The 15,092-nt window shown below is 41.2% G+C and overlaps 1 protein-coding gene and 1 non-coding gene across 5 annotated transcripts; one reads left to right on the forward strand and one right to left on the reverse strand.

Moving 5' to 3' along the window:
* Window positions 1-25: 25 nt before the first annotated feature.
* On the reverse strand, window positions 26-11,722 carry DUT (deoxyuridine triphosphatase). 4 transcript variants are annotated; one of them, XM_027971850.2, is made up of 7 exons: window positions 11,672-11,722; window positions 10,524-10,662; window positions 8,380-8,471; window positions 6,736-6,780; window positions 1,298-1,372; window positions 1,056-1,126; window positions 26-150 (listed from the first exon to the last, which is right to left on the reverse strand). In XM_027971850.2, the coding sequence occupies exons 1-7, from the start codon at window positions 11,694-11,696 to the stop codon at window positions 94-96; spliced, it is 504 nt and encodes a 167-aa protein (XP_027827651.1). In that variant the 5' UTR covers window positions 11,697-11,722; the 3' UTR covers window positions 26-93. The 4 variants fall into 4 exon arrangements, with proteins under 4 accessions (XP_027827651.1, XP_027827650.1, XP_042108439.1 ...); XM_027971849.2 differs by having other exon boundaries at window positions 11,618-11,722; XM_042252505.1 differs by lacking the exon at window positions 11,672-11,722 and adding an exon at window positions 11,203-11,437.
* Window positions 11,723-14,968: 3,246 nt separating this feature from the next.
* Window positions 14,969-15,092, forward strand: LOC114115932 (small nucleolar RNA SNORA72). Its single transcript, XR_003590037.1, has one exon. It is a non-coding gene; the product is annotated as a small nucleolar RNA SNORA72 (small nucleolar RNA).

The following is a 15,092-nucleotide window of genomic DNA, read 5'->3' on the forward strand; positions in this document are numbered from 1 at the left end:
TTTACAGAAATGCAAAACACCAAAACACATTGAAGCAAAGTCTTTATTTTCAAGAAAAAAGTACATTCTCATTTCCTGTTCTCGGCATAAGTTTTAATTATTTCCAGTGGAACCAAAGCCTCCTGAACCCCTTTCAGTGTCATCTAAAATCTGAAAAGACATAAAGATAGTGAGCCGTATAGTTAATTTTAGATCCTCTTTCAAGTCTCTCCAGCTCTCAATCTGTAAAAGTTTTATTCTTGCTGTATCATTCCTTCAAAAAGGAGATTACAGAAAATTAAAATTTTTTTAAATGTTCCATAAAATACTGAATAATACCAAAAAAGCTAAGGGAATAGTAAATTTCAGTCTATTTAAATGGTTTACTATTCAAAGTAATGCGATATAATAGCCATGGCAAACATTTTAAGAAGTTCTACAACTAGGATTTTAATTTTGCTTAAAATAGGACTAGTCAACTATTCTACTACAGGTGGTCTCCAACTTAGAATGGTTTGACCAACGATTTTTCAACTTGATGGTGTGAAAGTGATATGCATCTGGTAAAAACTGTGCTTCAAATAATGAATTTTGACCCTTCCCTGGGCTAGTGATATGCGATGTGATCCTCTTGTGATGCTGGGCGATGGCAGCGACTGCAGCCGCCAGTCAGCCATGCCATCACGGGTGAAATGCTGATACAGTTTCTGTGCTCATACAACCATTCTATTTTTCACTTTCAGGACAGTAGTCAATAAATTACATGAGATATTCAACACTTCATTATAAAACAGGCTTTGCATTAGACGACTCTGTCCAACTAGGTTAATAAGTGCTCTGAGCATGTTTAAGGCAGGCTAGACTAAGCTATGATGTTCAGTAGGTTAGGTGCGTGAAGTGTATTTTCAACTTAAGGTATTTTCAATTTACAATGGCTGTATCAGGATGTAATCCCATTGTTAAATTGAGAAAGATCTGTATTTAGTTACCAATAGCATATCAGATCCTCAAATTTTTATTTTTCCTTCACTGAAGATGTTATCGTGTATTCCCTACTCAGCTTTTATAATACTTACTTGAACTTCCTCTATTTCTGGGTAAAATATCCGTTCACAAATGAGCTGTGCAATTCGATCACCCTTTTTGACTTCAAAAGGAAAAAAAAAAATTATTACTGATACTTTATTGATGCATTCTCTGTATCCTGCCTTACACAATACAATGAGAATCAGAGGAGTTAATATGTGCTATTTAGACATATTTAATACATAATTCGGAAAACTCATTACATTGATGTGATTAGATATACTTAACATACCTTCAAACTTCTCTTTGCCAAAATTAAACAGGACAACACCAACATTCCCTCTATAATCTTCATCTATGACACCAGCTGGAGAAAAGAAACATGATCTTAGCTTAGTGTGTGGTACCGAGGACTGCTGCTAAGTCGCTTCAGTAGTGTCCGACTCTGAGACCCCATAGACGGAAGCCCACCAGGCTCCCCCGTCCCTGGGAGTTCTCCAGGCAAGAACACTGGAGTGGGTTGCCATTTCCTTTTCCAATGCATGAAAGTGAAAAGTGAAACTGAAGTCGCTCAGTCGTGTCTGACTCTTAGCGACCCCATGGAATGCAGCCTACCAGGCTCCTCCGTCCATGGGATTTTCCAGGCAAGAGTCCTGGAGTGGGGTGCCATTGCCTTCTCCGAGGACTAAGGGTATATAATTACCTCGAAATCATTCCTATGTAGCTCTGAAAGTTTTATCCTTGCAATGAATATGTGAATCTTGCTCTGCTACTATGTAAAGCCTCAAAGCTAAGAAATATTACTAAAATGCAAATATACTTAGTCACTCAGTCGTGTCTTACTCTGCGACCCCATGGACTATAGCCTGCCAAGCTCCTCTGTCTGTGGGGATTCTCCAGGCAAGACTACTATAGTGGGTTGACATGTCCTCCTCCAGTGGATCTTCCCAACCCAGAGACTGAACCCAGGTCTCCTGCATTGCAGGTAGATTCCTTACCATCTGAGCCACCAGGGAAGCCCAAAATTCAAATAAGAATTTTGAAAGTGGTCCTAATTTTACAACCTGTCATCCTTACAAATGGTGACCATTAACCTACTCTAAATTGGGAGTAGGTGCTTAGCGTCTCAGCCAAGACATCCTTAATTGCTCTCTTCCAGTCCTACTGTCTATCTGCTGCATACCTGCCAAAAGGACTAGGAGAAAATTACGATTTGGGTTTTAAAGGCTTTTCCTGGTAGCAGCTTGCCACTAATATCCAGACTGAAATATGATTGAGTCATAAATAAAAATGTCAAAAAGCCAGAAGATCTGTGGTGGAATAAGTTGATGCTGACACTGTTAAGCAGCAGTCTAGCAAATATCAGAACATTCCATTTTTATAATGAAAATGGAGCTGAACTGTTCATTTCACATTCTTCTTCTCCTTTCCATTTGAGCTACCATCCTTTGTTAAGAGCATGATCTCTCAGAAGACATTAGCACATAAGCTTAATAATGAGTATAATTTTATACACAACTGGGTATAATTAGAACCTGTTTGAGATTATAAACACAAAGGCAGCAAATTTTTGCAGGAGAGGATCTTGAGCCAGGGCCCTGCCACAGCCCAGAGAAGTACATCTACCCAACTTGCTAGCATTTATCTTTGAGCCAAGAATCCAAAACCGTCCCACAAACACAAGCACAGATAATGTAGGTGCACCAAGTCTTCTCATTTCCTTTTTAAAAATTAAGACATAATTCACAAGTCAACATTTTTTTAGTGTATTCAGTGCTGTGAAAACATGACCACAATCAATTTTTGAACATTTTCATTACCCCAAAAAGAAACCCCCTAGCTATTAGCAGTCACTTTCCTATCCCTATCTTTCCCCTCAATGCCTATTTCCTTTTATACATGTTAATTCTTCCCCTTCAGTTTGTAAAATGCCAGACAGGATTCATGTGAATCTAATTAAATGCAGCTCCATGTCATATCTTACATCTTCTTAATACCCCCCCTTCTCTGGGGCAACAAAAAACTCTTATCAAAGAAGAAAAAAAAAGAATCAGGAATTTAGTTCAATGGGTACTAATGCTGGTTGGCTAGACTCATAGTTATTTGAAGGTCAATTGAAAAAAAAGTTGATTTTATTTTTTTCTTTTTTAGAACAAGAGTAAGCATTCACTTTCAATTTTCTCATATAGGGGAAAAAAAGGGCAAATTTAAAAAAAAAATAAAAAGTTCCATCACAGGGAAATATACTCAGAAAAACTAACATTTTAGATTTTTCCAGTGGATTACTGTAGAAGTTTAGATGAACCCCTGTGCTTTATGAATGAATTAGTAGGGCTAAGTGAAACTGAACTTAAAATACTTCTTACAAGGTTCCTGACATAAGACTTAAGAGTCTGAATTAAAGATAAAACAAAAGTGGCTGAAAGTGGTTCATATCATGTCTAGACTGAAGGAAACAGTCTATTCTTTTCTGGTTCTACATCAATAAAACTTTGACCAACTCAAAGAATACTGAAGCCTGGCCTCTTTCCCCCACTGACAGCTGATCATTAACTTAGTCCTTGATATTTACTGAAAGAATGGATATAAAGATAGGACCAGCTGTTTTCTATATTATCTAGATGCAGAAAGTTTCAGCTGCAGGAATGGCTCAGATCAGAGTTAAGGAAGGAACCCCTCAGCAGCAGGTCATTCCCCGCTTCCCATGCTGGAACAAATGACCACAGGAGGCTTTGGCATCTCCAAGCGGGAGTGCTCAGGCTAGCACTCATTCACCCAGGGTGCCTTAGATAAAGACCATGTGTGCTGACTTCTGAATTCACTTCTTTACTAGAAAATTTTTAGAGTACCCAAACAGTACAAATACATATAAAGTAAAAGCTAATAATGCTTCCCAACTCTCCCCCTCAGGCAGCCACATATTTTACACTTTTTTTTTCACCTAAAATAGCATAGCTATCCTTTGAGAGTAACATATCTGAATCTTAGTCATTCTTTTAGATCCAAGATATGGAAATACAGCACCATGATTCCTATGCAACTATTTTCTTACCTATCATCAGACATTCAGGTCGTTTTTACATTTTTCCTATAATAATCAGAACAGTCCTTTAAATATGTCCTTGTGTATTACTGTATTGTATTCTCATCAAATAGTTTCCAAAAAAAAAAAAAAAAAAAGCACTTTCCTGGGCTGAAAGGTGTGTATATTTAAAATTTTAATGGATATTGCTAGATAACTTTGCAAAGAAGGTATAGCAATTCAAATTTCTATCCATATTTAAGAATGCCCATTTCCAAGCTCTCTTATAACACCAAATTGAAGCAATCTTTTTAATTCTGGCCAATATGATGAGTAAAAGATGATATTTCATGGATTTATTTACATTTCCCTGATGACTAGTGAGAGGCTGGGCTTTTTTACCTCAATATGTTTGTTCCACATTTGTATGTCCTCTTCTATATTTTATAATCAGTTTTTTTCCCCCCTTATCTGTTTGGATATTTAACTCTTCTTCATATGACTTGCAAGTATTTATTTGTTTACTTTATGGTATCTTCTACAATACCAAACCACCATACATTTCTAAAGGAGTCCTATCACACATATGGTTGGATGTCTTGAATTCCTCAAAGCCAGGTGATCTACCTAGACTGAAAGAAATTAAGTCCTTTCAAGTCAATTAGAATGTATGACAGAAAAAATGGTCCTTAATTACTCCTTTTTAAAAAAGCATGAATGCCAAAAGTATTAAAAATTCTGATAGTTCGAAGTTCATTTATTACTTGTTAATCAAAGGCAACTGACCATCTAAAAAAATACAAGACATTCCTTTCGTACATAAGGGACAAAAACATCAAGGGTATTTCTCTTCATGAGAAAGCAGAAAGTATTTTGAAGTTATCACTGGAAAAATCATGCATTGGAACTGGCAGAGTGATTAACTGACTTCAGGCGAAAGTTTTACTGTGTCAAGACTTTGGCACGTCATTCGTTGGAAACCTTCTTTACTGAAAACTATCCACACCTACCAGATGTGAATTCTGAACGGAATCCTGCATACTCAACTTTTCCCTTTGACCCTTATTTACAGCCTGGGATTTCTAACAATATCCCTCTTTGAAATAAAAACTGTGGCCAACTATGATAAATGTGTGCCTACGAGACATTTTTAAGATACTCTGCATCCAAGAACACACCACAATGTGACTGTGTGCATAATACCACAGGAACCACCAGGCAAACTAACTTTCCATTGCTTTGACATGAATTTTTTTCAGAGGATTGTTTTAAATAGAGCAAAAGTTAGTAACAAAGTCAGAAAAAGTTTCCATGTTAAAAAAAAAAAAATCATAGAGGACAGAAAATATGTAGCAAGCAGTGTTAGTGCTTTAGATACATTATAATTCAATCCTCCCATCTTTCAGGGCAAGCACACTAATTTTCATTTTACAGATAAGGAAACTGAGGCTCAGAAAAGTTAAGCAATAACTAGCAAGTTAGTGACAAAGTTAGAGCCCAAATCCAGTTGTTATTCCAAAGCCCATGTTCCTTTCATAACCCTTTGAAACTTATTTAAAAATACCATATTTTATATCCATAAGTTATCGTTTTAAGTGACCTTACTACTGCTGCTGCTGCTAACTTGCTTCAGTCGTGTCCGAATCTGTGTGACCCCATAGACGGTAGCCCACCAGGCACCCCCGTCCCTGGGATTCTCCAGGCAAGAACACTGGAGTGGGTTGCCATCTCCTTCTCCAATGCATGAAAGTGAAGTCGCTCAGTCATGTCCGACTCTTAGCGACCCCTCAGACTGCAGCCCACCAGGCTCCTCCATCCATGGGATTTTCCAGGCAAGAGTACTGGAGTGGGGTGCCACTGCCTTCTCCGAGTGACCATACTAGACCTTGTAAAAATATTCTTGAAAGTCAAGCATAAATTAGCCCAGGGAATTCTCTACCCCAGAGGACTGTCCATCTCTGTTGAGTTATATTCAGCTCCTCCTCAGTCTCCAGAGCTATTTTTGGGCTCCTGTTTTACCCCACAGCACCACCTAGTGACACTACAGGGAGATGGCCCAGGGACAGGCCTCAGCCAGAGAGGGAACAGTAAGTTAATTCAGGGCAGAGCTAGGTTGGTAGATGGACAGGGCAGGGTGATCCACGGCTTTTAACTGCAGTGGAAAGAACAAGGGGACTGGAATCATATGGATGGATTTCAGTTTCTAAAGAGGCAACTTGGGCCCATTTCTCAGTCAGTTTCCTTTTCTATTAAAAAGCAGCTTCATAAAAATGGCAGAAGGTGGAGAATTTAACATATTCACTCATCTGAGGGCTAAGAGGCCTTGTTAGAGAAGCACTAACTACAATTGCTTAAATAATGATATAAAAGCATTTCCTTTCCTTGTAATAACTTCCTTCTGTGAACAGTCATTTTTGGACTAAATGCAGATTATCACCAAACCAAGGCAAAATCCTATCTGTCAGATAGTGTCTAGCTTGTGAGTGAAATTACAACATTTCATATAATGATCATTAAAAAAGTAGACATACTCAAATAGCATTCAAAACTGTATCATAATCATCTTTTACTTAGGGACAGAAATTTCTAAAAGGCAAGATACAACAGAAACCATTTTCTTTTCTTGATGATAAAAAGAAAATCTGTCATTTGATTACTGCAAAAACAAAGAGTTGCAAATATTTACAGAATAAAAGTAAATATATTACCTCCTACATCTATGAAGTGTTTTGCTGCCAAGCCAGAACGAGGAGCTATAAAACAAACAAAAAGAAATTGACTATCTTAAGAAGGGCAATACTGAATAAAATTGACATAATCTAAGCATGTCACTCCCCTCCCTATAACATCTGTATCTTATCCTTAGCAGACAGTTCTGAATTAAAAATGTATTTATCACACTGTATGATCAAAGTAGAAAAGTTTAGAAAAATGTTGACAAGGTTTAATTCAAAACCAGCTTAAACCACTCCAGTATGTCTGTAGGCAACTGAGGATAAGTGCTGAAGCTGTGGTCTGCAGGAAAGAAATGGAAAGTGAACAAGTGGCAAAAACCATAGATGATGCTGTCCAGAGCAAAAACCATGGACGATGCTGTCCAGATGTTTGGTCACAAAGGGAGGACGATAGCTGGCACGGACATGGGGCAGAGGAAGGGACTTCAAAAAGATAGGAGATCCGAGCATGTTGCAGTATGGATAAGAAGGGGAGGGACATAAACCCAACCAGAGTAGCAGAGGTTAACCTTGAACTTGGGACTCCTATGCAGAATTCAGATGCCAAAAGACAAATCTGAATGAAACAAATGAACCAGAGTAAGAAGGTAAGTTTATACCTTACTCTTGCTGACTTGAGCAACAGGCCTACCATTAATTATCCTAACTTCTAGTATTTTATTCCAGAATAACTTAAATCAGGCACTTTGTCGGTAAATGCTACCCCTTCCTGCCTTCACTGTTATTTCACCCCATCTCCTAATCCACTCACCTCCCCCACCCCAGTACACTAAAAATGCCGTCAGTGCAGCCAAAAAGATGGAGAGAGAGCTCATTTCAGTTTTCTTTTAAAGGCTCAAGTATCAGCAGTTCTCAGACTCTGGCTAACAAGATCCCCCTGGGATCACAGTTCCATTTTCTCCTTTATGTTCACCCTGAAGTCAGTCAGCAAGTAATTAGACTCTTGAAAAGAAGTTTTAAACGCTTTCTACAGTGACAACTGACTTGCTGCAAAAAAAAAATCAAACCTGTTGGCTTGCCCTGCATTTTATCCTCTCTCCTCCCACGATGAGGCCTTGTCCTCTAGTGCACTGAAGAGCATCCCTTTCCTAGCACATCTCATGGGAGGAAACCCAAGGGGGAAAGGCTAAGGGCTTGATATCCTCAGGGGTGAGAAACTTTACTTATATCAGTGATATAAGTTGCCATGTGCCATTATCTTAACCCTGCATCTTTATTATTATAAAACAAATAAACATCTTCACAAAGAAATCTGACTCCATACGCCATCTAATGCCTGAAGGGAGGATTGGTGGTAAGACTGGAAACATCACCTATATTTTCAGTTTTTCTCACAGCGAACAGCTGTGAGAACAACCTCCTAGGCTAATGTGAGTGTCCTAAAACCTTAAGTAAGGAATCCGGGGAAGAAAAAAAAGCAAAGAGAGGCAAATGTAGCTACAAAAAGGAAAGTTTTCAAGTGACTGCAACTGCCATCGCAGGTGGCATGTCTTTATTTTAGGACACAGGCCAAGCAATATCCCTTTCCTCATTTATACACCCCAAATGAAAGTAAGAAGAAAGAACCGATCACAAAGGAAGAGCATGACAAATAGTTATGTGTCTCAAGTCACTTACCCACTCTTCCATAGCACCCAGAAGGAAGGGCTATCTGAATGTCAGTTTTCACAAGCACTTTCTCCATCGGTGGTACTGTGTAATCATAGGCACTAGGAAAATAGTGAAAGATAACAGGTATTTAGATATAGTAATTCTCTAAGCATTCTTTGGTAAAAAGAGGTGACAACCTGTAAACATATTTTCCTTTGAACAAAATTGTGTTGGCAAAATGAGATAATTTTTTAGCAGGAGGGGGCTGAAAGGCAGACTTTAGATTGTATATGATTCACTAACATGGTACAAAAAAAGATAAAGAATGAAGAAAGGCAGATAATAGCAAATAATAGCTAATATTTATTAAGCCATTACTCTGTCCCAGGTACAGTTCTAAGTCCATTGTACAACTCATTTTATTCTCACAACAATCCTCTAGGCATTAGGGAAAATGTACAGAAGAAGGGAGAAAAGGGGTGGGGAGCAGCATCAATGGGGGGAGGGGTGTGTCCAGCTGCGCTGCATCTGTTCTGCACTTGTACTTGACCAGGCTCACCAAGCGGTGGCTGTGAACTTCACTGGCTGAGGCAGAGAGGTGACCACTGTGAACAGGTCCTAGAGATGGGCACTGCCCAGGAACTGATCCTCTAAGGTCCACCCACCAAACGCTGCTACTTTGCTATCACTCTAGCGCCCTCTTTGCTAAAAATTTAACAGATTTTACAATAAGCAGAACTGGAAGTTACTTTGGAGCCCTTAAGTAAGACTGGTAAAATGCTGCTGTGTCTTTACTTCTTTCATTGGAATTTCCTCTCTTGAAACAGTGAAAACGCTAATTTATTGAAGAGATGAATTATGTCCATGTCTACATATAAACTCTTATGTTTAATAGGATGTTTATAAAGTACCCTAAATTAAGGTCTCTTCGTAGACTCACAACAGTGCCCAGCTGTGGTGCAGTCAATCTACATCACTATTTTTATTCATGAAATAAGGGACTGAATTGTATCCCATTCAGCTGCATCAGTCTTAGCTCACTTTTTCCTTCTTTTCTCCCACTATCATCACATACGCCTCTCTCCTCTTTTCCTGTACTTACAACTTATACCAGTGGTTCTCACATTAGAATTACCTGGGATGCTTTAAAATAAATCCTAGGCTTGGGAGTTAGTCATGTAATAAACACTGTCTCCCCTCCAGTATCACTTTTCACCTACCTTAATGGTTTGAAGAAGTGGGGACAGTACTCAAGGGGTTAAAAAACAAACAAACATTGAATTCAGGGTCAAAAACTCTATTATGTTCAAGCCCTTGGGCAATCAATTCATCTCTTCACAAACTCCCACATCTGTGAAGAGTAACACTCATCTACTTCAGGATTGCTGTATTAAATAAAATAGCACATGGGACAGCTTTTAGGACAGGTAAAAAATGCTGTACAAAAGAGGTGGTAGTATTAACTAACATTCCTACTTTTCATATTCAGACTTTGGGCAAGTCCTTGGGGGGAACTTAACTTACTAACCCTTAAAGCAGAAGCAACTTTCACTCATTTTTCCTGGGTATTTTATTACCTAAGAACCTCGGCTCCCAGCATAGCTTTTCTTTCTACTGACCACAGTACCACTCTCAGGCCACTACTTGAAGGCCAAAGTGGGCCTTCTTCATCTCTACCTTCCACTTGGAAAGGACGCAAAAAATGTTGCAAAATAAAATAACACCTGGGCGGTCGTTTATTGCTATTTACCATTCCACACATCTGCCCAAATCCGTACTGAATTTATGCTAAAGAGGAAAGCTAAAATTTTCAACATTAAAAAAAAAGCAGGACTTCCGTGGTGGTCCAGTGGTTAAGACTCCAGTCTTCCACTGCAGGGGGGTGCAGGTGCCATCCCGGGCTAGTGAAATAGGATCTCACGCGCCACGCTGTGGGCCCCCACTTCCCCAAAAGGCAAAAACCCGATATAATGCAAAATGCGTTTGTTTCTGCACTTTTCAATGACTATTTCAAATTGCAGCAGCAAGCCGGCATGTAAGCTAACCTGAGAGCTCTATCACTCGGAAACTGGGACTTTTCTGCATGAAGTCCGGACCATGGGATAGAAGGCGAGCCTCCTGGCCCGGGCCGGCCTTCCTCCGGCGCGCGGGCGGACAGGGTGCCCACTCACCTGTACAGGTCGTAGCCCGCGGCGCGTGCGGACCCCTTGGTGGGGGCTGTGGCGTGCTCTGAGAGCCGGGCAAAGCGGAGACGCATATCTCCCGCCTCCGTGGCCCGGGCCCGCTTGCTGGGGGAGACGACTTGTGCCTCTTGAGAGCAGGGCATGGCAGCGTAGAAGGTGGGCACAAGCGGGAGCAGGGGGAACGAGAGAGAGAGAGCGCGCGCGGGTGAATTCTAAACTTCCCGCCAACCTCGCCCCGCCCCCGTCCCCTATACCCCCCGGACCAACCCACAGTCAGTGCTGAGAAGGGAGATAGGACTCAAATTTGGGGCTGGAAATCTTTCTCAGAAGACAGATTTGGGAACGGAAAATACGGAGCCTCTCAAACTTTGTATACTCAGTGCCTAGATCCAAAACCAGTGGCAGCTTTTGTGGCCTTCCCCTCATCCCCAAATAGAAAACCACCCCCCTTCCCTGTGAGGGAATTGGAATGGACTGGCTCCCGCGCGGCTAAGGCCGCGCGCCCTCCCGTTTGCCCCTCCGCCTGAAGCCTGACAACTTCCTCTGGTGCAGCAGATTCCCGCTCGGTGCCGGGCGCGGGGGCCGCCAGCCGGGCTCCCTGCCTCCCCCCGCCTTGGAAAGCGTGTGCTTCCAGCCTGGGTCCCGACATTACTGGAGCCGCGGCCACCTCGGCTCAGCTTGCGGCCGCTGGAGAGCAGCCGGAGCGCCGGGAGCAGCACGGATCCCCGCGGGGTGGGGTCCCGGGGCGGGCCTGGCCGGGAGAGCCCCGCGGCCTCCGCCCCGGGCCGTGCGCGGCGCGCGCTGTTAAACACCGAGCGGAGCAAAGACGGAATGAAGTGGTGGCCGAGCACTGGGCGAGGGCAGAGGGAAGTCATCCGCCCGAGTTTGGGCGCAGCTCGTGCGGGCGCGCGCCAGCCCAATGACCTCGGAAGCAGTAACTGCCGCCGTCTGACGAGGGGCGCACGGAGGCGGCGCCTCGACAGCCCTCGGGCTGGCGGCAGGCCCTCCCGGGCAGCTGCGCTCTCGGCGTCTCGAATCTCGCGGCCGCCTTTGCCTCGCCCTCTCCCTCTCTCGACTCGCACCTTTCATCTGGCGCCGGTTTTCCGAGATCCGGGCCCTGCGCTCCGCCGGTTTACCTGGGGCGGCGCCGCCCGCGGCCATGATTCCCCAGGTTCCAGTCTCGAGGCACTCCACTCCCCCCACCCTCTGCAAAAGGAACGGAACCGCATCACGATGCCGGTGACGGGCACAGGGCTCAGTGCTGCGCCCTAGGCGATGGGCAAGGCAGCGAGTTCAGTTTCCTTCCAACACAGAGTGCAGGATGGGATTGTTGTTTATTCTCAGAGGGGCTGGGGATACCAGAGTCTTGAGGATACCACGGGGACATCTCAGTTGAAATCTTAGCACTCTTGGATGACCCCACAGGAGCAGAGGAGAAACGCTGTGGCTGTATTCGAACAAAGGTCCTGGGCCACGCTGGTGTAATTTACAGTGGGGATGAGTAAATAACTTTTCAGGTAATTTAAAATTGATTTTTCTAGGGTTCAGGTATCTTCACTTATGTCTGGAACTGACGGTAAAGTCTCAAATTGTAATGCATTTTGTCAAAAGAAATACAAACCTGTAGGGCAGTTAGGAAAATGACAGAAATGTTAGGGTATTGTTGGGGAAGTTTTCGGACTTCATTGCTTTGCCTTTCTTTACAACCCCCACCTTTCCAGTCTCTTACTGGCTCTTCCTCTTAAATGTTGGAATTCCTCTGGAAGAGATTATGGGTTACGCTCTATATAGTCTTCTCCCATGGCTTCAAATATCTATACTCTGAGGACTTACCAAATTTATATCTATAGCAACGTGATCTAGGACTTCTTCAACCGCCTCTAGAGCCATCATATGATTCACTTCTGTTGCTCAGGGCCACAGTTTCTAGACCCACAAGCCTTTCCTGCCTGCAAGTCTGTACACATCTTTCCTTGGTTTATGCCGTTTCAAGTCTCACTCATCTGAGAAAGACCCACCCTGAGAAACAACTAAAGTAGTTACCCTTTTTTCCCTTCACCACCATTCTAGCACACTTTTTTTTTCCCCTAGTCACACAACTTCTTGCTACAGGCTGTGTCTCTCCTTTGTATTTATTTTCTCATTTATTGTTTATTTGCTGTAGTGGACATAAGCTGCATAAGGGCAGGGACCAAGTGTGTCTTCATTCACCCTTGTATTCCTGGGGCCTGGTTTAGTGCCTGGCTCAAAGTGTTGCTTGAGAACTATTTGATATATAAATGAATGAATTGGGTGATGAGAACTCCTTCATTATATGAATAAATGATAGATCTCAGGTTCCATCCAGACCCTGTATATGATCACTTATCAAAGTCTTACGATTTTTCTATTTTTTCCATTCTTTTAATTTTTAATCAAAAGGTTTTTTTCTCCATATAATGCTTTTTCAAACCTACAATGAACAACATCAATCCCTTCCCAGTCCCTCCATGAATACAGTCTCAGCTCTCACTCAGGGGCAATACTTTCAACTATTTTTTTGACTTTTTCTATTGGTATTTACCTCCCCACCTGTGCCCAAATTATACGTTGCTATTTAAATGGCCTAGAGATTACCTTGTGGATTAGAGTAGTTGAGAATTAAGTCTTTTAATCTCCTCTCCACTGCTTTCTGTTCATAGTTTTGTAATGATCTTCTGTATAAGTCAGCAGTTAGTATTTACATTATCGTGACTAGTAAATATTGACTGTGGGGACAATATATGATTCTTTTTTTTTACACCTGTCACCTTCAAGTTAATAATTGCCTTGTTTTTCTATCTTTGTATTGGTGATGGTGTTTTTGCTTCACCCACTGCTTGTTTATTCCAAATGTTCCATGAGATTCTATACCTCAAACATCTATCACTTCAGATGAAACACTGAGATGTAAATCTCCAATCAGTTCCAGTTTTCCTTCCCTCACTCTATTCTCTTGTTCTCATCTGCACAAATGATCTAGTCCTGCTGAATAGCTGACATCCTGGGACTTCACTTTGTGCCTGCCTTATATTGGAGTCCTGGTCTTATGGATCTAGTATTTTCTTAGTTTACTTCCTCATTTTGCTGAAATACTTTCTCTAGGAATTTTCTAAGAAAGTTTGCATTAAAGGTAGTTTGAGTCTTCGCATATTCTAAAATATAGTAATTGTAATATTTCCCTTTACCCAGGCCCACACAAAAATCTCACTTCATTCATGAAACTTCCTTAGAGCCAGTAATAAACCCTGCCTTATCTTTTATAACACTTACCATATCATTCATTAGCCGTATACTCCCATTGTGCAATTATCTCAAGTACATGCATTTTATCTTTCACATTAGTTAGAGTCATAAATTTTTATGACTCCTTCAAAGCACCTACCTCAGTGTTTTACACAAAATGATTTGTTTGGCTCCTTATAATACCTAGCACCAAGGAAGTATTCAGCTATTTCTTCTGTTGGAGACTGAAAGTTTTATTAATGTCACTTTCCATCTGAGTTTATTTTAGATTGAAAAGAGAAAAGGGCATAATCCAACTGAAAAAGAGTAACAGGTTAGGGATCTGAACCACCAAACATTTGAAGAATATTCCTTATGACAACTGAAAAATAATTTTATATAAAATTATATACACCTTAAATTCAGGATACTACAGTAAAGAAGAACTAAATATATTCTAGCCATAGTTTATTTCATGCCATATGTTTATCAGAATATAATTAATCTTATCAGTCATGGTGATAATTTACTTCAGTCTTGTGCCAACGTGAACCTACTGAGAATGCAAGTCTGTACTCTATAAGCAAAGTTGTCCTTTCTATCTTTGCTATCTTAGAGATTTTTTACTTTTTAATAAGGACATACATGATTACTTTATATTTCACGTATATTCTAAGTGTTTTATAAATATTAACTTGTTTAATTGCAACAGCCAGAGAAAACAAGTACTGTTACTATCCACATTTTATGGATGGGGAAATCAAAGCACACAGAGGTCAAATAATTTGCCTAAGACCACATAGCTCACAACCAGAGACAGAGCTAGGATTTAACTTCAGGTTGAATCTGACTTCAGAGACCTTACACTTAGCCACTCTCTAGGTTTATGTATGCCTAATGAGACTATGAAACTCTTCTTAATACTGAGCCTGGCTGTGTTCTGCAGGTCTGGAAAAGATGTGTGTAAAAAATTAACCAGGCGTCCTTAGTGTCACAGTTGATTGTGCCCACCTTATTGAAACATTTCTTCACCAAGCCACACTCCGGTTTTCTTCCCACCTCGCCTACTGTCTTTTCAATCTCCTTTTTGTAGCCTCTTCTCTTTTCAACCTTTTCTCTTGCTCAAGATAAAAAGCCTTATAGAGTCTTTCTTCCTTCCTCTTTCAGGTCTTTCCTTATCTAAAAATAGTCTGCGAATATTCTCGCTGTTCTGATAGTCGAGGCAGGCTAAACATTTGCTATATTAAGACCATGCATGTGTCCCCAGATCTACTTCTTTTCCTAAGTCTGGTTTTATAAATGCTGGTGATAAAC

This window comes from Ovis aries, chromosome 7, assembly GCF_016772045.2.
Source record: "Ovis aries strain OAR_USU_Benz2616 breed Rambouillet chromosome 7, ARS-UI_Ramb_v3.0, whole genome shotgun sequence".
Classification (NCBI taxonomy): Eukaryota; Metazoa; Chordata; class Mammalia; order Artiodactyla; family Bovidae; genus Ovis; species Ovis aries.

Coding starts and splice junctions, on each gene's coding strand:
- DUT (XM_027971848.2), bottom strand. CDS start 11,410: ATGACTTCCCTCTGCCCTCGCCCAGTGCTCGGCCACCACTTCATTCCG. Junction 10,663..11,187: donor CCGAGGTGGCCGCGGCTCCA/GTAATGTCGGGA, acceptor CCTGCTCTCAAG/AGGCACAAGTCGTCTCCCCC. Junction 1,127..1,297: donor TGGCAAAGAGAAGTTTGAAG/GTATGTTAAGTA, acceptor TTCCTTTTGAAG/TCAAAAAGGGTGATCGAATT.